The sequence below is a fragment of the Coenobita brevimanus genome, chromosome 38 (genome assembly GCF_032717465.1).
Source record: "Coenobita brevimanus isolate Jiangsu-jjx chromosome 38, ASM3271746v2, whole genome shotgun sequence".
NCBI classification, from domain to species: Eukaryota; Metazoa; Arthropoda; class Malacostraca; order Decapoda; family Coenobitidae; genus Coenobita; species Coenobita brevimanus.
The window spans coordinates 3,105,830-3,129,193 of NC_136991.1; the positions used below are offsets into that span (position 1 = coordinate 3,105,830).

Here is a 23,364-nt window from a genome sequence, read left to right on the forward strand (position 1 = left end):
ACTGCTTTTCATAGCTGATCGCCAAAAGTTTAGAGGCAAAGGTTCCAAAAAATATATCACCAAGGACATAACATTTTCTTGTGCTGGTGTATGAAGGGGGTCAGATCAGATTTCGCATTACACCAGCTGTACTTGAGTCAATGTAACTTTAGGTGGGTATATATGGATTAATTTTGGTAGGTTCGGATTCCGTTAGTTTACATATAAATACTGCGTTGTGTACTATAAATATTAATTTCTAAGGCAAATTCATCACGCAGACGTGACAGAGGTAAAAGTGTGGTAAATTAAGGAAAGAGAAAAGTATTGGTTTAGGAAGGTTGATGAATAGGCTATCCTAATAAGCCCATGGTATGAGATTTTCAACAAAGTTACTCAGTTGCTAACTCAAGTATTGGGATCTCTACTATTATCCTTTAGCATGAATTATTCCCAACCATACTTCAGTTTAACGGCCACATTTTTGCTTAAGAAAGTATGAGTTGCTTGCATTATTCAGGAGAGGAATGATCAGCTTTTCATTTGTTTAGAGCTAGATCTTGAAATATGGACAATTTTTGGTAAATGTTTAGAAACCCATAACACCGGATTCGTAACAAATAACGATTCAGTTTGTTGCACAGTTCTAGGTCAGCTCTCCTGTCATAGTTCTTCCACAAATATAAAATAAGTGAGATGTGCGATCTTTAATGTGGTGTTAAGCATTTGGAAATATTAACCCAGCCTAGCTGTTTTTTTCCTTAATGGTGAAAATAATCACAATAATTTAAAGCCATTTTAGGCATTAACCTACCCAAACACCATCCAACCTAACCTAGATCTGTCATTCAAACCTAATGGAGACCAATTCCACAGTCATATCCTAAGTCATCAGAGGAGTCCATCTTGACCATGATTTCATATTTGCAAACACGCGACAGATCCACTTCCAGTCCTCTGATTGGCCGAATCAGAACCATAATACACTAGTAAAACAAAAACATACTGCCAGTGACCATAATGCAACACTAGAAGCAAATACGCACAGCATTTAATTGATGAAACTTAAGAAGACTGCCAGTCCATGCACACAATAGCTCGCTTATTTTTAATTTGTAAAAGAAATGTCAGAAGAAAGTTGACTTAGAATTGTGCAATGAATTGATTCACATTATTATTTATATAATAGGAATCTGAAAATATTATCCCAATTTTATTCATCATCAGAACCTAACAAATATTCAGGGCTGGTTCTAGCCTTTTGGGGGCCCTAGGCAGAATGTTGTTTGGGGGCCCCTATCTTATGAAACTATGGTGGGGGGATTCCAAACCATCTAAGGTGATCAGGGGGCATGCATTTAACATTTAAATACTTCAAGAGAGCCAAGAAATAGCAAAGCACCACAACCTCGAGTCACTTTACACATAATTTAATTTCTTAAAAAGCTAATATTGGCAGCTTGGGGGCCCCCTAGTGGCATCGGGGGCCCTAGGCAACCGCATACTTCGCCTATAGCAAGAAACGGCCCTGCAAATATTGTATATAAAGTCATATTCTGATACTCAAAAAATAAAAACAGAAATTTAGAAGAACTCATAGAGTTGTTTTAGGTTATTGAGAAATTACAGTACCAGATACCATTTTTTTTTCCCCTACCCTTTCACTATGAAGGTAGCAAATAAGATATTATTTAGCAGAAGCAAAAACTAGATTTCAAGGATTTTGAAGTGCTCTCAGTTCATATCGCAATATTTGGAAACACTTTCTTCCTATAACACATTGTTGCAGATGAATAATTAAAGTTATTATTTAATAACTCTTTATGTCCATGTCCTGTTGTACCAGTATGTGTACTAATCTCCTCCTGCTGTCCCTCACCTTCACCCATTCTCCCTGTAGCAGCCTTCCTCAGAACTTGATAGAACCATTTAGCCCTCAACTTTAGAATTTACAACCAGTCAGAGCACTGTAACTCTTGTACCAAAATACATGTACAGTGAGGATTTGTGATCAGTACTACAGTCATGGCTTTTGTGTTGCAAGTTACTGGAATCTTCTACAAACAATGAGCTGGTTTTTGAAGACCTGAAGGCTAATTAAAAATTTCCCAGATATGAAACAAATAATAAATGTTAGGGGGATCTGGGGGAAGCCCCCGAAGGTAGGCTTCCATGCGGGTATTGTGTAAGTCTCCCATTTGACTGCTTATGTCTAGGGTAGATTGAATGGGATATGGATAGGTTAATGCTTATAACATCCTGTCCTAAATGCCAGGAAGCATTATTTCATCATTCATTCATTCATTGCCAGATGCCATGTATCCCATACGGGGTGGCCAAGGGCTTAGAGTTAATTGTTTTTACAGGGAGGGGCACTAATCCTCCACCAACCCCACTTGACACGTAGGGATGCCAACAGCATCTGGTGTTCTCAGGCGGTCACCCATCCAAGTTCTAACCAGACCCAATGTTGCATTATTTCAGAAATGAAATTATTTTATAATGTTTTGTGCTATTTGTTCAATTTTTGTATACCGGTAATTCATCAGTTGAGGCTGACACTGTTTCAGAGGTGGGGACTTAACAGAATTTCATCTTATTCCCCCTCTAACTTTTATCATGTAAGCATTACTGGGTATGGTTTGCATGATAACAGTTTCTTACCATCATCCATCTACATACGGTACAGTGGTCTGGGAGAGTAGTCAGCTGTACAACCTTTACTCTGCCTTACCTCTACAGTATTTAATCCTCTCCATGCAAGGAACTCTTTATTAGCTTAATAAAACTGCCTGCCTGGTGGTAGCAAGGACAAAAGAGTAATGTTATCTGTATCACTTGGATGAGGAGGTTAAAGAAGGTTACTTTCAATCTTTTGGTCACAGAGGTCCTTTGTGTTGATGAGGATAATTGTGCAAATACAATACTAAAACGCTTCAATCCTTTTACTCTGAAGATGTACCGTACTGCACAGTATTTGTAAGATGTACTCTTTCTACCTCCAAATGATCTTATGTGAGTAGGAGAGAGATCTGACTCTGGTGAGTGAGTTAATAAAAGCTACATCTAACCCCTCCAGCTCCAGATGTCTCCCATAAGCTGAATACAGTTGTCTGGAGGGTGTATGAATACACATCACTATATATACGTACCAGATTTTATCTATTTATCCATCTATTGCCAGATGCCATAATCCCGTTAGGGGTGGCCATTTGACTTTGAGTTATTTGTTTTACAGGGAGGACACTAAGCCTCCACCAACCCACTTGTTGACACATAAGGAACACGTATGCGTTGATTATATGGTTACCACCCAGCTTTGTAAATGGTTTCTTGGCTTACAGGAAACCATTTGGTTTGTCATTCAATGTAGGAAGTTGTATGTGGCTTTCATGGATTTGGAGAAAGCATATGACAGGGTGGATAGACAAGGATTGTGGAAAGTGTTAAGAATATATGGAGTAGATGGGAAGTTGTTGAATGCTGTGAAGAGTATGTACGATGGTGCGAAGGCTGCAGTGCGTGTGGATGGTGAACTAAGTGAATTTTTCTCTTTGAAAGTTGGTTTGAAACAGGGATGTGTCATGTCTCCATGGTTGTTCAATCTGTACATGGATGGGGTAATAAAAGAGGTACAAGGTAGGGTAGTGGATGTTGGAGTGGCCCTGGTGAGAGAGGATAGTGTTTGGAAACTCCCTGTACTGTTGTTTGCAAATGATACTGTGTTGTTGAGTGAAGACGAAGGGGAGCTGCAAGGCTTGGTGGATGAGTTTGAGAGAGTGTGTAAGAAACGGAACCTAAAGGTGAATGTAGGGAAGAGTAAAGTGATGGTCTTTGAGAGAGGTGAAGTTAGTGAATGTACAGCGAGGTTGGATGGTGAGGAATTGGAAAATGTGAGTACGTTTAAGTATTTGGGTAGTGTGATGAGTAAGGATGGAGGTTTGGAGGGTGAAGTGCTTGAAAGGGTACAGCAGGGAAGAAAGGTTGCTGGTTCTTTGAAAGCAGTGATAAGAAACAGGGAAGTGAGCATGGAAGTGAAAAAGTTACTACATGACAGTATTGTGATACCAACTCTAATGTACGGAAGTGAAGCTTGGACATTGTTGGAAGGACACAAGTCAAGAGTGAGAGCAGTGGAAATGAGTTATTTAAGAGGAGCCTGTGGAGTCACGTGGAGAGACAGGCTGACGAATGAGGATATAAAGGAGCGTTGTGGTGTGGATGTGGATGTGATAGGAAGCGTTATGAGGAACACACTGAGGTGGTTTGGCCATGTGGAGAGGATGGGGGGTGAAAGACTGACGAAGAGAGTGTATGTGAGTGAGGTGGAGGGGGGAAGAGGGAGGGGGAGGCCGAGGATGAGATGGAGGGATAGGGTGGAGAGGTATATGAGAGAGGGGGGTGTGAGTTGGGAACAGGGCAGTGAAATGGCGGGGGACAGGGCAACTTGGAGGCGATTTGTTTGTGGCCACCCCAAACGGGATTGAGGCGTCTGGCAATAGATAGATAGATATATAGATTCAATGTAAAGACACCTGTAAAGGAAAGAAAAGCAATAAGAAGTGACAGGAAAGATGGGAGAAATAGGAAGAGAGGAAGGCAAGCACAGAAAAAGAATGATAAAGGCTAAGGAAGAAGTAGGCAGCACTACATAAGTGATTTAATAGCAAAGGCCAGTCTGTATGTAAAATATAGTAACAACCAGAATGCTGTGGGGAATTTAAAATGTACTGTTTCATTACTGTATATAAAATGTGATTAATAAAGTATCTGTACTGTAGAAGATTAAAAAGTAAGCTCAACATCATGTGTAAGTCTCATTTGTGTCATTTACCTATCATCTTTAAAGCTTATTTCAGACTAGCCCACAACCACAGAGATAAACTGCAGAGAGCTCAGATCTTTATCTGACTTTGATTACTTGTAGATGAAGTTAGTTCTGCCTCTGCTTTTTTTTTTTTTTTTTTTTTTTTTTTTTAAGTGGCATAATAGAAACTAGGATAATAATGACAGTGATGAATGATTACTTGTGGATATTATGCAGGATTACAGCAAGATACTAGTACACAATACATGCCATTTTTAATGGGAAGGTCTGCTTCAGTTCCACAGACAGACTTTCCTAGTTAGTGCATCTGAGGAAAAGTACAGTACTGAGGTGAGTTCATCCACCTTAACTTGAAGATTTTCATTATTTTGCTCCATCATCATGTTGTTGGTTCACTGAAAGCAGTGATTAGAAATAGGGAGGTGAGTATGGAAGTTAAGTAGTCACTGCATGATAGTACAGTATTGTGATCCCTACCCTGACGTATGGAAGCGAGGCATGTACCTTGCTAGAGGGGAATAAGTGAAGAACGAGAGCAATGGAAATGAGTTGCCTGAGAGGAAAATGTGGAGTGACATGGAGGGACAGGTTGACGAATGAAGAAGTGAAAGAACGTTGTGGGGTGGATGTGGATGTGACTGAGAAAATTAGGAGAAATACACTGAGGTGGTTTGGACATGTGGAGAGAATGGAGAATGAAAGACTGACTAAGAGGGTGTATGTAGGTGAAGTGGAGGGAGGGAGAGGGAGAAGGAGACTGAGGAGAAGATGGAGGGATGGAGTTGAGAGGTACCGGTATATGAGGATGGGAGGAGTGAGCTGGGGGGAGGGGAGTCAAATGATGGGTGACAGAATGACTTGGATGCGTTTTGTCTGCGGCCACCCTTTGTGGGATTAGGGCATCGAGCTTTAGATATATAGATAGATAGATCACGTAGCTCAGTAGTAGACTAATACAGTGCTATGGTTCTACATCCTTTCTATGACATTTCTCTTTTAACAAAACTGTATTCTAGTGATAATTTCTCAATGATTCAGTGGCTGACTAAGATGATACTAAAGCTTTACAACCTTCCCACAGTATTTTATTATTACGCTCCACGATTTCCTAGTGTTAATACTATATCTTGTTACAGTTCAGCATTCAAGGTAGAGAGTTGGTAATTTTAGACCAACTTAAAGTGAAGAGGTATGGTACAGTACAGTAGTTCAGAGATCCAAGAAAATATACCTGCTCTTCTCAATGCAGTATCACATAATCACTTTTTTTTTTTTTTTTTCCCAGAGAGCACTGATGATTTTAGCAGGTGTTACTGATCTTTCCTTCAATATTGTATGCTGATTTTAACTATTGAAATATCAACAGAACTCCTAAGTCAAAAGAAATTAGCTTGAATTTAATATACGGTACAAAGTACAGTATTAATCTCTTGAGCTTGAGGATATGTATATTATGCCAAATGAAATTGTCTCACTGTATTCAGAAGAAAAGTAAAAAGGGTATCCTAGGAGTTAATTAATTTCTGTTTACAAAATTACAAGACTTGCTAAAAAAAAAAAAAATGCTCTGCAGTACAGTGCTGTTGCAACATAATATAAAGACTTTTTTTCCAGAAAGCACTGATGATTCTAGTTGGTGTTACTGATCTTTCCTTCAATACTGCATGCTGTTTTTAACTACCGAGTATTACAATATCACCAGAACTTCTAGGTCAAGAGAAATTAGCTTGAATTTCATACACAAAATATTAATCTCTTGAGTTTGAAGATATTTTTGTTAAATGAAATTGTCTCACTTGATTCAAAAGAAGAAAGAAAGGGGGTATCCTAAGAGTTAATTTCTGTTTACAAAATATAGGACTTGCTGGAAAACACACACACACACACACACACACACAAATGCTCTGCAGTACCGTGCTGTTAATCTGAATTTACTGTGTGTATTTTTACTGACGGAGAAGTGTTAAAATAAATACTTTGAGATGGTTTGGCCATGCGGAAAGGAAGGAGACTGACTAGCAGTGTTAGTAAGGTGGAGGGAGAGAGGAGGAGGGGAGATCAAGGCTTAGATGGAGAGATGGAGTGGGGAGCTATATTGGGGGATGGTGTGTGTGAGTTGGAGAGAGGGCAGCCAAATGGCAGAGAACTGCCACATGGAGGTGAGTTGTTTGTGTTCACCCTTTACTGGATTTAGGCATCAGGCAAAAGATTGACGGATAGTTAGAAGAACATAGGAAATGAAATAGATGAAAACGCTGAAGAAATGACAGAAAAGGAATTGATGAATGCGCTTGGAGTGAAATATGACATTGCTGAATGTTTAAAGATTAATAATGTACTAGAATTGGTGCAAACGTAATACAAAAAAATGCACATAAATAAGTTGCCACTGATGGCCATGGAAAGTGATAACTAAAGGTACAGTTTGATGAGGATGATTTAATTAATTTTGTGGCATTAGAGAAAAGAGTGGAACAGTAAGTATAATGGTGAAAGAGGAGAAGACTTAGACATGACAGAGTGAGAAAAGTACTGTATGTCATTAACTTCTGCAGTATGATGATGTACCAGTAATTGGTATTTCATTCTTTTTCTATCTATCTATCTATTGCCAGAAGCCTCAATCCCGTTTGGGGTGGCCACAAACAAATCGCCTCCAAGTCGCCCTGTCCCCCGCCATTTCACTCCCCTGCTCCCAACTCACACCCCCCTACCTCATATACCTCTCCACCCCATCTCTCCATCTCATCCTCGGCCTCCCCCTCCCTCTTTCCCCCTCCACCTCACTCACATACACTCTCTTCGTCAGTCTTTCACCCTCCATCCTCTCCACATGGCCAAACCACCTCAGTGTGTTCCTCATAACGCTTCCTATCTCATCCACATCAACACCACAACGCTCCTTTATATCCTCATTTGTCAGCCTGTCTCTCCATGTGACTCCACAGGCTCCTCTTAAATAACTCATTTCCACTGCTCTCACTCTTGACTTGTGTCCTTCCAACAACGTCCAAGCTTCACTTCCGTACGTTAGAGTTGGTATCACAATACTGTCATGTAGTAACTTTTTCACTTCCATGCTCACTTCCCTGTTTCTTATCACTGCTTTCAAAGAACCAGCAACCTTTCTTCCCTGCTGTACTCTTTCAAGCACTTCACCCTCCAAACCTCCATCCTTACTCATCACACTACCCAAGTACTTAAACGTACTCACATTTTCCAATTCCTCACCATCCAACCTCGCTGTACATTCACTGACTTCACCTCTCTCAAAGACCATCACTTTACTCTTCCCTACATTCACCTTTAGATTCCGTTTCTTACACACTCTCTCAAACTCATCCACCAAGCCTTGCAGCTCCCCTTCGTCCGCACTCAACAACACAGTATCATCTGCAAACAACAGTACAGGGAGTTTCCAAACACTATCCTCTCTCACCAGGGCCACTCCAACATCCACTACCCTACTTTGTACCTCTTTTATTACCCCATCCATGTACAGATTGAACAACCATGGAGACATGACACATCCCTGTTTCAACCCAGCTTTCAAAGGGAAAAATTCACTTAGTTCACCATCCACACGCACTGCAGCCTTCGCACCATCGTACATACTCTTCACAGCATTCAACAATTTCCCATCTACTCCATATATTCTTAACACTTTCCACAATCCTTGTCTATCCACCCTGTCATATGCTTTCTCCAAATCCATGAAAGCCGCATACAACTTCTTTCCCTTCTCTAGAAACTTTTCCACTAAAGATCTAAGGATGAATATCTGATCTACACAACCTCTTCCCTTCCTAAAGCCTCCCTGTTCTTCTCCAACTAATTTCTCTGTTCTTTCTCTAACTCTGTCAATAAGTATCCTACCATACACTTTTCCTATTATACTAAGAAGACAAATGCCCCTATGATTACCACACACTTCTTTTTCCCCTTTTCCTTTGTACAAGGGAATAATTATACCTGACTTCCAATCCTCATCAGATAATTTTATTAACCGGGTGAGATTTTATATACTGTAGTAAAGATATTACGAATACTGATAACTGAACATTTTTACTATGAGGACTCTCCTAACCCTGAAATGCAAAACCTAGGTTTTGCAACGGTAATGCAAAACCCGGGTGAAATATACCCAATTTTCGGAAGCAATAAAATGTAACTTCTAATAAATATTTATTAGTTCTGATACTGGGGTACAGAAGTTCAACTTTTATATTGTACATTCCCACAAAAACATCAACTTAAACTATAATATTAAAACTAAAGGCGTGACTTGAATAAACTATGTAAAATAACATAATTTTTCTTGTGACTCTCACAAAAAAATCCTTGCAATTCCTAATATTCCATTCTAAGAGTTCAGCAATGGCTCACACACACTTGAGTCCTGTGGCCCTCAGGTAGGCCCCCCATTCTTTCCCTGGCCTCACTCATCAGCCTACATGAGGTTAGAAAAAAAAGGGGTATTTTTTAGAGTAATAAAATGCTAAACCTCTGTCTAGTAGGGCCAGGGGTAAATGGTGTAGTAATATTTCTAGATGGTGTTCTTCCTCTTTGGGCAATCTGTGGACGACAACTCCACCTGAAGCCTGATGCACTGGCCAGGGTGCTCGCTTGAATATTTACAACTGGTGGCACATCCTCGTCATCCTGTGTCTTCCTTCTTGTTGACCTGGTGGCTGGGGCAGGCGAGCCTGCCCTTGATGGGCCAGGTGTAGCAGCGTCAGCATGGGCTGCACTTGATGGGCCAGGTGTAGCTGTGTCAGCAGGGGCAGCACTTTATGGGCCAGGTGTAGCAGTGTCAGCAGGGGCTGCACTTGATGGGCCAGGTGTAGCCACCATTTATTACAAATGCTGGGTGAAAATCACCCGAATTTGCATGTACAGAGTAAACCAATGGGAGGAGGAACCGAAAACTACCACTCACAACAACATCTAAGTACGTCAGGAGACTACAGGGACACACACTATTCTCAAGCCCAAAGCCACTTAATGACCGCGTCCTGAACATGTGACTGGGAGAAATTCACCCAGGTTTTGCATTCCAGGGTTAAGTTGAACAAAACTGTCTGATGGTGGGAGGAATGATTTTAAAAAGTTATCTGCCAAAGAAGTGAAAGACATGGTAGTTTTCACAGACTCTCACAACAATCCTATTTGGGGGTTCCTAGGAAGGAACAGGTGTTGGGATTGATGATGATTTGTAGACAGCACTTTCCCAAACTTGTTCAGAGTTTTCTTGTTTTGATGACAGTTTTGTCAATGTGGGAAACAGGGATTTAAGGTGTGTTAGAGGTTAACATGTTTGTGTCCATTTCAGCACCAGCAAAACAATGGAATCACAATCTAAAACTGAGGATGCAAGCCAAAGTACAATGAAGTCAGGTACAGAGGGAGAGGCATCACCAGCATTAGCAGTCATATCAGCCATGATTCAAGAGCATCACAGTAATCTTCATCAAATTGAAGCAAAGCTCAAAGAACTCCTGTAAGTAAAGTGATGGGCAAACATTACCAGTATTACATACCAGGTAGTATTACTTGTATACGGTACCGGTAATAAGTTTGTTTACACCTGACAGAACTGGGCCACTCTTACAACTTGAATATGAAATTGTGACTGTGTGAAACCTGATAAACCTTGTCTGAGGTTAGTGTAAATTTCCTTGGTTTCTACTCATATCAGCTCTTCAGTCTAATTACACTTGACAGTCAATCAAGCTGAAAAGCATAAAGGATTTTTGTCAGTTCTGTACGGTTGCACCATAGTCAGTGTCACAGTGATACCATACATATATTTTAATGCTTATTGTGACAGGCTGATGACAATATTTTCTTCTAATTTTTGTTCTGTGGTAGTACAGGCCTATCACTATCTCATCATTATCATAATTATTATCATCATTATCATTATAAAATTTCTTTCCGCTAATTAATTGGATGGGCAGGATGGAGAAAGGAAAGGAAAGCATGAAAATATAAAAACTATCAACAGAGTTCGGAATACTTACATATTCTGGCCACAGCCCTAGTATATAAACATCAGTGGCAGGGGGAAGAGTCAAGTTAAATTTAGTTAATGTAAACAAGGTTGGTTGGGGTTTTGTGTGAATTTTTATTTCATTGTAATTCATCAGGGGAGGGGGTGGCTGAATCGGTAGAAAGAGAGCCTGCAGTCCTGATGGACCTAAGTTCGAGTCCCAGCTGGGGCAGGGAACAGTTTAAGGATTTGAATTTCATAAAAGCAGACTTTCCTGATCTACCAGAAGACCCGCCAACATTTCGTAAAAGCATCCCTGCTAATACGAGTACACCAGGCCTGTATGAGACAGCCCTAGCATGTATTCAATATGGACGTTGGGTGTTAGCGCCGTAGTGGAGACAAGTGGAGGTGTAGGAGGACTACTGGGCCTTGGGATAGGCCACTGCCCCCAAGAAATAGGCCCTGAAGCCTTTGCCCAGAGTTGGACACATTAAGAAAAAAAAAAAATCTTACTAAGTATGCTTGAGAGTTGATAAAATGACAGAACTGTGGAGAGCACCATTTGCTGTTGACAGACTTAGATAAATAAGTGCCCCATCTATGACAGCTACCAAGTGACCTGAAAAGAAACTTCTGATGAGACGAAGGCTTGGAGTAGTAGGAGGAAGTGTGATGAGTGGTGAACTGGTGATAGAGAAGTTTGGAGGAAAGTATATAAAAATTGCCTTTGAGGAACTCCAGAATTAGGCATCTGGCTACAGACAGATGAGTACAGCTGGTAAATAATAGACATACAATTTAGTGCCACCACAGATTGTATGCCATTTGTATTTATTATTTCTATCTCCAAGCAATTTCATTTAACTTAAGAGAGACATTTTGAATTGATGAGGTTTAGTTTGTAGGTTTCAGTAATTCCTTCACCACAAGAAGTCCTTTCTAAATAGAGCAAAATTGCTTGATAATAGTAAGAATTAAATACAGTGAAGCCCCGCGTTTCACATCTGATTTGTTCCGTGAAAAATATCATGAACCATGAAACGGCTAAAGTTGGGGCTTTGATCCTATGGGAAATAGGCCAGTTGGCTCCAGGTCCCATGGCAACTCCCCTTAAAGTCCATTTATGCAATGTAAATTTTACTGATCACACCTGAAAAGAAACTGGTATTACAGTAATATGATGTACATAATAGGCAAGGAAACTAACTTGGAAAGCTGGAGTGAGGTGTTTAATGGAAAGGAAGGGGGTGTAATTTCCGAGGCAGGTGTTGAGGCTACTGCGCCCTGCCGCCTCTGGCACCTTCACCTTCCTCTGCCTCTGCTGCCTCTGCCTCTACACATAACACATCCATCCCCTGCTGCATCTCTTCTGTCTGCTGCTCCTTCACAAATCCACATAACTCCTCATCCTTGAGCAAGTCCTTGATGGCATCTTCACTGGGTTGTGCTCCATGCTCAGCTGCCCCTGCTGCTTGCACTAGGCCTTCCACCTCTTCCAAATTCCAGGGTCTGCTGAGGTAGTGGGTTATCAGAGCTTGCTGTCTTGCATTCACTTTCTCATTGTACACAGTGTTTCTCAGCTTTGCTAATGCAGAAACATGGAACAGGCACTCATGCATGCTGGCAGATTCTGCTAGGTTGACTTCCTCTTGCAAATTCTCGAGAGTGAGCAGTCACGTTGAAAGTGATAATGTTGTTGGAGTTTTTCGTCCTCTTTTGGCTGCTCTGCTTGGTTGCTGCAATTCCATATTGTCCTCCTCCAGCTCCAACATTTTTGTAACAGAAACTGTTGGTATGTGGTTGATCTGTGCATGCAGTTTGTTTCATGTTTTTCTCAGTGAACAGAGGGGTTTTCGCACAAAACCTGGTGTTTAGGAATACTTGCGGGCCACCACTAACCACGAAGCAGTGAAAGATGGTGTCGCTAAACTTGGGACTCCACTGTATACAGCACATCTTTGCTCAGTACAATCAGGCCTCAGTATATGACATTTTTGTTAGAAATTGACAGAATAGTGAACTAAGTTATACCCAGTTTTGTGATAATGGCAAAATTTGATTACAAGTAAATGATAATTGTGGTGACTGCATTGACAATCCTGTATGTATATAGTGCCTTCCATGCAAGCTGACTGTTAGATGTTTCAGCCAAGATGGCTGCCCAAAGTTTACATTAGCTGTGATCGTCTCCTTTTCATTTTGTTTCGTGTGTGCAAGGCCATCAAAACACCATTGCTATCACCAGATAACAGTGCAAGTGACCAGTAAATAGTGCAGTGTGCAGTATTAAATGAAGTGATAACTTTTGTATGTGTGTGTGTGTGTGTGTGTGAATACTAAAACATATGACTTGGAAATCATGTCTGGCAAGGATGCTACTGAGGGCACCAAGGAAAAGCCTTAAAGGGTAAGATTTTTTTTTTATATTTTAGGTATGTGGTCATTGACCCCTTCCCTATCCCCACTGAACCCATGTTATATTGACCTCAGTATACAATAAATCATTGTGCAATGAGTTTTCACTTGACATAACCCCCATTGCATACTGAGGCATGACTGTATGTCATTCAGTCATTCACTTATACTGTCAGTAAGAGGACCTTTTCATCTGGCAAAAGAAAAAACAAGAAAGAAGACCCTTTTTTTCCTCGCTTATATGGTCATTGCGATGCCCAGTTTCTTGTCATATGATTGTTTTTTCTCATTTATACAATTGCTGCTATTATAGATTCATTACAGAGTCAGTCATAATATGATTGATGTTAAAAAACTCATCCCAGTCACAAAATGAAGGCATGCAGTACCATAATAATGTGTCACTGGACTAAATGGAATAAAGTGCTCATAGGAAATTCTGGCAAGATTGCTATTTAACTGTCATTAATTGTTTTGCAGACACAACCAGACAGTGTTAATAGACGGCCTCCAAAGTGAGAATGCAAGATTTAAGGAGGCAGAGACAACCTTCAACTTACCAGCCCTGGTGAGTGATGGTGCTGTTATTAAAAATAACTGCCACTCACCTGGTATCATTTTTCAAATATATGGTATTTAGCTACCCAAATTAATTTTACATAAAATTTTAATGCGTCCAACTTCAGTATATACTGAGCTGGCAATTTTATTTCATTCTTGCTGCTACCAGATGATTTTATCCAGCTGTAAAAAGCACCTGGTTGTGATGGGGTTAATGAAGGCTGTATCTAACCCCTCCAGTTCAAAAGGTCTCTCCAAAGTTAAATAAAATTATCTGTGTATAGCCAGAATATGGTTTTGAAAATTAATCAAGCTGAAAGTTTGAGTATTATGTTTCTGATGGTCATTTTGTTTGCATTTTTGTGAGGAATAATCCTAAGTACAATTAGTTAGAATCTGCCAGTGAACAAAATACTATGAGTGCAGAGGTAATACGTTCATTATCTAATTCTTAGATTTTTAATGGAAAAGTTTCTAGAGAAGGGAAAGAAGTTGTATGCAGCTTTCATGGATTTGGAGAAAGCATATGACAGGGTTGATAGACAAGGATTGTGGAAAGTATTAAGAATATACGGAGTAGATGGAAAGTTGTCGAATGCTGTGAAGAGTATGTATGATGGTGCTAAGGCTGCAGTGTGTGTGGATGGTGAACTAAGTGAATTTTTCCCCTTGGAGGTTGAGTTGAAACAGGGATGTGTCATGTCTCCATGGTTGTTCAATCTGTTCGTGGATGGGGTAATAAAAGAGGTACAAGGTAGGGTAGTGGATGTTGGAGTGGCCCTGGTGAGAGAGGATAGTGTTTGGAAACTCCCTGTACTGTTGTTTGCAGATGATACTGTGTTGTTGAGTGAAGACGAAGGGGAGCAGCAAGGCTTGGTGGATGAGTTTGGGAGAGTGTGCAAGAAACGGAATCTAAAGGTGAATGTAGGGAAGAGTAAAGTGATGGTCTTTGAGAGAGGTGAAGTTAGTGAATGTACAGCGAGGTTGGATGGTGAGGAATTGGAAAATGTGAGTACATTTAAGTACTTGGGTAGTGTGATGAGTAAGGATGGAGGTTTGGAGGGTGAAGTGCTGGAAAGGGTACAGCAGGGAAGAAAGGTTGCTGGTTCTTTGAAAGCAGTGATAAGAAACAGGGAAGTGAGCATGGAAGTGAAAAAGTTACTACATGACAGTATTGTGATACCTACTCTAACGTGTGGAAGTGAAGCTTGGACATTGTTGGAAGTACACAAGTCAAGAGTGAGAGCAGGGGTAATGAGTTATTTAAGAGGAGCCTGTGGAGTCACATGGAGAGACAGGCTGATGAATGAGGATATAAAGGAGCATTGTGGTGTTGATGTGGATGTGATAGGAAGTGTTATGAGGAACACACTGAGGTGGTTTGGCCATGTGGAGAGGATGGAGGGTGAAAGACTGACGAAGAGAGTGTACGTGAGTGAGGTGGAGGGGGGAAGAGGGAGGGGGAGGCCGAGGATGAGATGGAGGGATGGGGTGGAGAGGTATATGAGAGAGGGGGGTGTGAGTTGGGATCAGGGCAGTGAAATGGCGGGGAACAGGGTGACTTGGAGGCGATTTGTTTGTGGCCACCCCAAACGGGATTGAGGCATCTGGCAATAGATAGATAGATAGATAGATCAAATTCATCTGATCATTAAAGACATCAGATGTGCAGTTTGATGAGGCTGTGTAATTCAAACCCATAGAAATCCCATTTTCAGCTTTTCTGTACAGTATTTGTTTAAAAAATTATGGGCCTTATATGCAACCAATTTCATGACTCTGCTTTTGAAGTGTTAAAAGTCTGGTCATAAATGTCTACCAGTATAACAACAGTACCTGCCTTTCACATATTATCAGTATATTTTTGTTTACCTAATAATGCTGGTAATCCCCTCAGTATGATGCATTATCTACTGTACTTGACAGTTAGCAGAATGGATCACTTAACAGGTTTTGGACTGTATTTTTGGTGGCATAAGAGGTTTTGTGGCACCTATTTCTTAGCAATTTATTTTGCATATTACTGTACACCTTAACATTCTCTTGCATGTCAGTTTTATATCATTTGAATATTGACGTAGTTGGCACCAGCAGCATCTACAGTTGAGGTTGAATACTGACAGAGTGCACCATAATATGCAAGATTAAGCTATGACATACAGAATAAATTGCCAAGGAAGAGGTGGTAAGAAATCACCAAAGCCAATTAGAATACAGCTTATATGCAATAAGTTGTGGGTTCTAGACTCTTTAGCATGGGATGGAGATTATTTAAGGCATGAATAATGAATGAAATGATGTACAGCCTGTGTCACATCGTACTGCACTCAGGTGATAGCTTGCCATACTGCATTATTTAGCTTTTTAGATACTTGACTATAACCATACCATTTCATGAGAAACTCGGGTAGGGTGTACAAAGGGGTCCTTGTATGCAGCATGTGTTGGGGGTGTAGTGTTATGCAGCAGTGATACTTGGTTAGTAAAGGGGGAGGATATCTGTAGGCCCAAATGTACAGAGATGAAAATTATCAGATGGATATGTAATGCATCCTTGAATGACAGGCCTTGCAGGGGGGGGGGGGATTAGGATTGCAGATGAAGAGTTGAGAGGAAGGATGGGATTTGAATTTATTAGGGATGTGATATGAAGGGATAGGTTGAGAGGGTTTGGGCATGTGGAGAGGATGGAGGATGGCAAATGGGTTCAGAGAGCGAGAAGTATGAATGTTGAGGGTACAGTTGCGAGAGGCAGATTGAAAAAGACGTGACGAGGTCCTACAGTGTGGCCTCAGGGATAAGGGACTGAACAGAATGGCTGCTAGAGATTGAGCAGTGTGGTATGCCATCATTTGGTGACAAAGACCAAAGCATGCAAGCACGTTGGAACCTTTACAAAATGAATTGATTACAATTCTCAATTCCACAGTAATTGTTTCACTCATGTAATTTCTTATACCATCCCCTGTCACACTTGAATAGGCTACCTGTACTGTACTTTCTCCCCTTCTACAGGGCAGTTATGTGATGCATGCAGGAAAATGAAGATGGGCCCTTGTTCTGGATACTGATGTGCATAAGCCCCAGTACTCTCATTCTATACTGTATTTAGATGCATGGTGGTTTAATGAGTTATGGTGCTCCAACTGGATATGACCCATAAGGGTTATAATTCTGAGGGATGGTTGTTGGTGGTTGGGGTTTATTGCCAAAATAATGTCACAAAGGGATGAGCAACCAGTTCCTCTTGTTTTCAGTGTCTGAACTGAGTAGGCTAGCCCAGGCCCTCTATACTCGTGATGGGGCAATACTGGGGTATATAATGAATAGATCATGGATAATTCAGTTACAGCTTAAGCCTTTGGTATATTTGCATTGTAATTAGAGAGGTGTAATTGTGTTGATGAAAAAATTTATTCCTGAAATGTGAATCATGTTTAAAGTGTCAAAATGAAAGATGAATTGAGTAGAAGAGGCAGCTTGAGTATAAACAGTATTCATCTTATTTTACCCTACTGGTTACATCCAGTAACGTCTGTGTAAATACTGAATCTGTTATTTTAATATTTTCAGTTTCAAGAAGTTGCTGTGTATAACCAGAAGCTGACCCACCTGAAGGGAGAAATGATCAACATTACTGAACGAACAGCTCGACTAAAGGTGAGACTGTTTTCTGATGCTTAACCTGACCAGTGGTCATATAATTAACCCTTCAGTCCAGTGACCTGCATTTTACTTCATTATTATTACCTAAGCATATGAGAGACTTTGAAAAGGAGGGGTTAAACATAGCTTTCATTAACCCTTTCACTATTAGTGGTAGGTCCAAAGATGAGTAAAATCATTTGATGATAGCCTGATTGAAATGGGAAGTACATCTTTGGAGTGAAGGGGTTAAAACTGAGGGCATGGAGGTATAGTTATATAAACCCTCAACTTCTGACAATCATTTGTTAAACCCATGATGAAAGTAAGATATATTTAGCGTTTGTGTCTCACTGCAGAATGCATTCTGTAATGTAGCATGCAGTCTGACCACATGTAATCTTCACAACTGTTCCATGAAGGAAAAAATTCCTGGTATAAACCTTTCATTTACATATTAATAGTATAATTAATTTCAAAATGAGAATATACAGTAAAGGAACGTTGTGGTGTGGATGTGGATGCGATAGGAAGCGTTAGGAGGAATACACTGAGGTGGTCTGGCCATGTGGAGAGGATGGAGGGTGAAAGACTGATGAAGAGAGTGTATGTGAGTGAGGTAGAGGGGGGAAGAGGGAGGGGGAGGCCGAGGATGAGATGGAGGGATGGGGTGGAGAGGTATATGAGAGAGGGGGGTGTGAGTTGGGATCAGGGCAGTGAAACGGCAGGGAACAGGGCGACGTGGAGGCAATTTGTTTGTGGCCACCCCAAACGGGATTGAGGCCTCTGGCAATAGATAGATAGATAGAATTTCAAAATTCTGTCACTTACAAGGAAGAAAGATAATGAACTGCCCATGTAGTCTCTGTGTGTTATGAAAGTACTTAGACCAAGGATATACTTATCGTTTTAGTTATGCTGTCACAAGAACACTTTATTTGAACTCAGCCAAGACTTTCTGAACTGGTGAGGTTAGTTATAGCTTTCATTATTCTCATCACCATGATGGTTTCCCCTAAACTTTAAAAAAAATATAAAATTTATTAGCAAGAATAATAAAAAAATAAAAAACATCCATGGGGTGAATGGGATTAAAAAGGATGAAATGGGAGGCTGGAACTTTCACTTTTATACTGATGTAAGGATGTGGTAGGGATATGGAGAGGTATCTGAATGAGGGTGGTGTGAGACGGAGGGCGAGTAGCGTGATGGTGGAGAACTGGGTGACATACTGGCAATTTGTTCAGGGCCACCCTATGTGGGAATATGGCATCTGGTAGACAGATAGATTAATAGATAGGCTGGTTGATATGTAGATAGACAGGGATATAGTATCCCTACTGCTGAGCATCTGAGTTACAAGTAGCATCATACATCCTGTGGAACAAAATGGGGGAAAACTTTATGTGGGACTTCATTCCTCTGATTCATATCCCCATTTTCTCTGAACAGGGGATAGCAGGTAATGATAACAAATAACCCTTTCTGTGTAATGACATTTTTTTTTTATTCTGGAAACAAACTGACAATTTAATGCAGCTTAAGGAATTTTCTCAGCAGAAGAGTTAGCGTAATGTAGGCTTTATCTAACTGCTCCAGTATGAAAAATCTCTGAGTTAAAAATTGTCTGATGGTAACAAAAGTAAAATGAAGTACTGTAAATGTTATTGTGGTGTAAGAGTTAAGCAAAATGTACTCATCATTACCATGATTCTGGTCCAGTTTCCCACCTGAACATTGGATGGAAAGATGCAGCATAAGACTGCTTTTATCTCTATGGGAAAATTAATTAGAGAAAATAGGATGCCTCAGGTACAGAAAGTCCATATTATAAGCCAGAGATATGTTCTGAAATACCACAACTTTTCCACATAACTGGTGATATGTGGCAACTTCTGTTAGCTTAAAAGAAGTATATCTGCTAACATGGCTGTATTGTATTGTATCATTATAAAGGCTCCAACATTCTTGGATGTGTCAGCCTTGATCACTTAATGGTGGCTGTCCACACTACACAATTTCTGGCAACCTCTCTGTCCAGTCCCTTATCCCTGAGGTCACACTTTATAACCTCATCTCAGGTCTTTATTGGTCTACCTCTTGCATCACCCCACCCCCAATATTAACACTTCTCACCTTCCTCACCCAACTATCATCCCCCATCCTCTCCACATGTCCAAACCACCTCAATCTACCTCTCCTCATCACAACACCAATACACTCCAGTCCCATCCTACCTCTCAACTCTTCCATTGTAAACCCAGCCCCTCCAGGCCTTGGACGCAAGGACGCACTGCACATCCACCTAATCATTGTCATTTCTGTACGTCTGAGCCGGCGAATGTCTTCCTCCTTCACTGCCCAGGTCTCACTGCCATACAGCATTACACTCCTAACACATGCTGCATACAAGGATTCCCTAGTACTACAGGAAAACCATCTCCATTGTCTTTAAACATGAAGTAACCAAATGGTACTGTTTATTGGAGAAAACTGGAATTTTAGCTTTATAGGTAACAGTGAAATTTTAACAGGGAGCTCTTTTCCCATGAACCATGGACCGTATCAAAAAAGAGAGAGAGAGAGAGAGAAACTGTGCAAACTTCCGTACCTATAATGAAGAGGTAAGAGTTTGTCTGTAATGAATGTGTCGGGCAGTGGAAATGTGACTGCTGAGATTATTTATGGTGTGCGTTGACTGGACATGAGAAACACAGTGATTCATATTTCAGCAGACTTAATTTACAGATATTTCACTGAAACTTGTTTCAATGCTATAACTGCTGATGAATTAATTTCCATGTGTCTTTTCAAGCTGCCTTCAAATCACTATGAAGTTGTTTTGAAGTCAGGTATAGTGTTTTGGGGGTCTAAATCATGATTCAGATATATGCCTCACTTAGAGCTGCATCACCCGAAGTTGTTTCACTTAAAGCAGCATTTCATCAGAACACATCCTAGGCATTAAGTGAGAAATTACTGTACGTGGAGTAAGAAAACCTGTTAATAAGAGGGTTGAAGTGTGTACAGTTAGGTGTTTTGATCCCAGAGAGAATAGATACAGGCAGGGCAGTAAAATGGATATATTGTATGAGTTTGAGCATGGGAGGAGGTGTGGTTAGATGAGAAGGTGGATGAATATGGTAAATGAAAGTGTGGGAAAGTGAGGCCAGTAAGTTTGAAACTATGGAACAAGGGACTTAAGTGGTTGGACAAAGATTGTTTGAAGAACCATGCATTTAGGTTCTGGGACCTCTCTCCCCCCATTTTTAATTTCTTTTTTATTTAACAATCAACAATACTGTATGTGATGGTAGTAAATTATGTGCACATACAAAGAACACACACACACACACACACACACACACACACACACACACACACACACACACACACACACACAACAACATGTGCAGATTCACCCTACCTGCAGGTGGTGGGTTGATGATGATAATGTGAAAGCCAGGATTCTGGTGTGGATGATGTGCAGATATTTGGGTGGCTCAGACATTGGACATGCTGTTGATAGTTCTCACATTTTCATACTTTCTCCCTCCCTGTTTATGGAACCAGTCTTACCCTATCTTTAGGTGGGAAAAAAGGTTATGATGGTGATGATTTTGTAGGCTACCATTTTCTACTCTGTGCCAGCCAACGTAGCAGTAGATCCGCTCCCTATCCTCACAATGACCTTTGATTAGTTAGTCATCTTTGTCTGTTTGATAGAACAGTGATGTATGCTGTTTAGCATGGTCACACTGACACTCTCCAAATCATGCATGGTGGCAGAGAGGTTATGGGTTTACTGCCTTGTTGGCTTGCATGGAATATTGTTCTAAAGCAGTATTGCTAAACCAGTGATTTGTACTATTTTTTAAATGTGTCATGTGTGGCTTGAGAGTGCAACAGTAGGAGGAGAAGAAGGCACTGGAGCATGATGATGCTAATGTGTTGATGATAATGAAGATGAGGAAGAGAAGGGAGAGAAGGAGAAGGATGAATTTAATAGACTCTCAACATCCGGCATCAGTGCTGTACAGTAATACTGAAATTACTTCTTACTGTTTTTTTAGCGACGTGGTCTGAGATTACAGCAGCAGCAGGAGAAGAAGGCACTGGAGTATGAACAGCAACGAGCCCTCCTGGCTGAGCACGAGAAGCACCTCATTGCTCGACCTGTGTGGGATCCGCATGATCACCCACAATAGCACAGTAGAAGTTGATAAAATATTAACTGCCAGTTCCATATTACTTCCTTCAGGGTGTAGGGACCTGAGGCAAAGCCACCAGAGTCCAGTGCATTAAAGGATAGATCTGTTATTGATAAAGTAAGAACTATTTATGTACAGTATCACACTCTATGGAAAGATATTGTTACCATCTAAATAAGAGGGTTAACATTTATAATATATACTTCTTGAGCAGCTTATAAAGTTTAGGGCCATATTATCAAAACTGAGAGTGCAAAGGTGTAGAGGAGTCCCCAGTATCTGACAAAACTTCTGATGCATGTGATAATAAATGCCTGGCTCCTCTGTACTGTTGGTAATTACACTGGGTAATATGGGATGCAGACTCACCCACATCCAGCAATTACAGTTGCTCCAAAAAAAAATAAGGTGCTTGCTCACAGTGCTGCACACTCAGTTTTAATAATACAGCTGATAATGTTTAGATTTATCTAAATTCACATGGAAATTATTTTTTACTCCTGCGGTAATACATATGACTGCTTTGTGATTAGCCACTGGTGTACAGAATATTTGATTGTATTACAGTACTGTTTTCTTTGAAGGTTATAATAAGTCTGTGCAGGATATGGTTTTGACAGTTAAGAATAGATACGTATAATACAGTACTTTAGGTTTATCAGTTATTGAACAGTCTTTGCAGCAGAGTAAGCTGCAGCTTTACATGGTTAGCAAATCCAGACTTCAACCTGTATGTCAAGAAATCACATAACTGGTATAACAAGACTCATTTTGTTATGAGTAATGTGACCCCAAAAGCCCTAGGCTGATCCCTAATTTTATACAAATACTAAAAGACATTTTCCTTCCCATCCATCCATCCATCCATCCATTATCCAATCCTACATTGCCTCATTTTCCTTCCCTCATACATTAATTGTTGAGTGTGTTGTCTAAAGACAGACAGATGTAGAGACAGACATAATAAAACATTATTAGCTATCACTGGGCACCTGATGTGTGAGTACTGTGCTGTTTTGCACATAACATTTATAGACAGTCAAATTTAATACTACCAGTTTTCCCATAATTTTGTCCAACAGTAATACAGTACTAGGATGGCAGTACAAAATTTTTCAGTTGAGGCACATAGAGTTGTAGTTAAAAGTGTTTTAATTTCAAAATAAATAACTACAATATGTACCTGGGAGTACTGTAGTGTAACATCACTATGCAGGTGGTTTGAAATATTGCTCAAATTTGATTAGCTGATATCAGCATGTCATTGGTTGCTGTTGATAAGTCCCAGTCTGTCTGGCTGAGCAGACCCATCAACCACCGGCAAGCAACCGCCCCTGCAAGGCCGTCTATTTGCAGTGAGCCAGTGTTCCCTTGCTGCTGACATCACCTAACCACAGTGATGTGCTGGGAATAATGTGGAGGTTTGGCTCCTGGATGGACGTTGCATTTGCGTCTCTCTCCCGGTTAGCAGCGGCACCATAGCAGGCTCCACTTCACCTCATAATTTATTTATACCCTGTATGTTTACCACCCAGCATTGTGTAATGATTTCCTGGATTACAGGAAACCATTAGGTTTGTCACTCAAGTGATGAGCCACCTGAAGTGGAAAGAAGAGTAATAAAAATTGACAGGAAGGAAAGAGGGAAGTAGAAAGAGAGTTCAGACGCAGATAGAATGAGAGGTACCTGTAAAATGTATATAACTGTGTAGGCTGTGCCATAAGTGGGT

General features: G+C 40.5%; 1 protein-coding gene across 1 annotated transcript; it reads left to right on the forward strand.

Annotated features, from left to right (window-relative positions):
- Positions 1-246: 246 nt before the first annotated feature.
- Pldn (biogenesis of lysosomal organelles complex 1 subunit pallidin) lies at positions 247-21,856 on the forward strand. The gene is made up of 5 exons (XM_080269821.1): positions 247-271; positions 10,140-10,307; positions 13,698-13,785; positions 17,352-17,438; positions 21,497-21,856. The coding sequence occupies exons 2-5, from the start codon at positions 10,153-10,155 to the stop codon at positions 21,629-21,631; spliced, it is 465 nt and encodes a 154-aa protein (XP_080125947.1). The 5' UTR covers positions 247-271; positions 10,140-10,152; the 3' UTR covers positions 21,632-21,856.
- Positions 21,857-23,364: the final 1,508 nt, after the last annotated feature.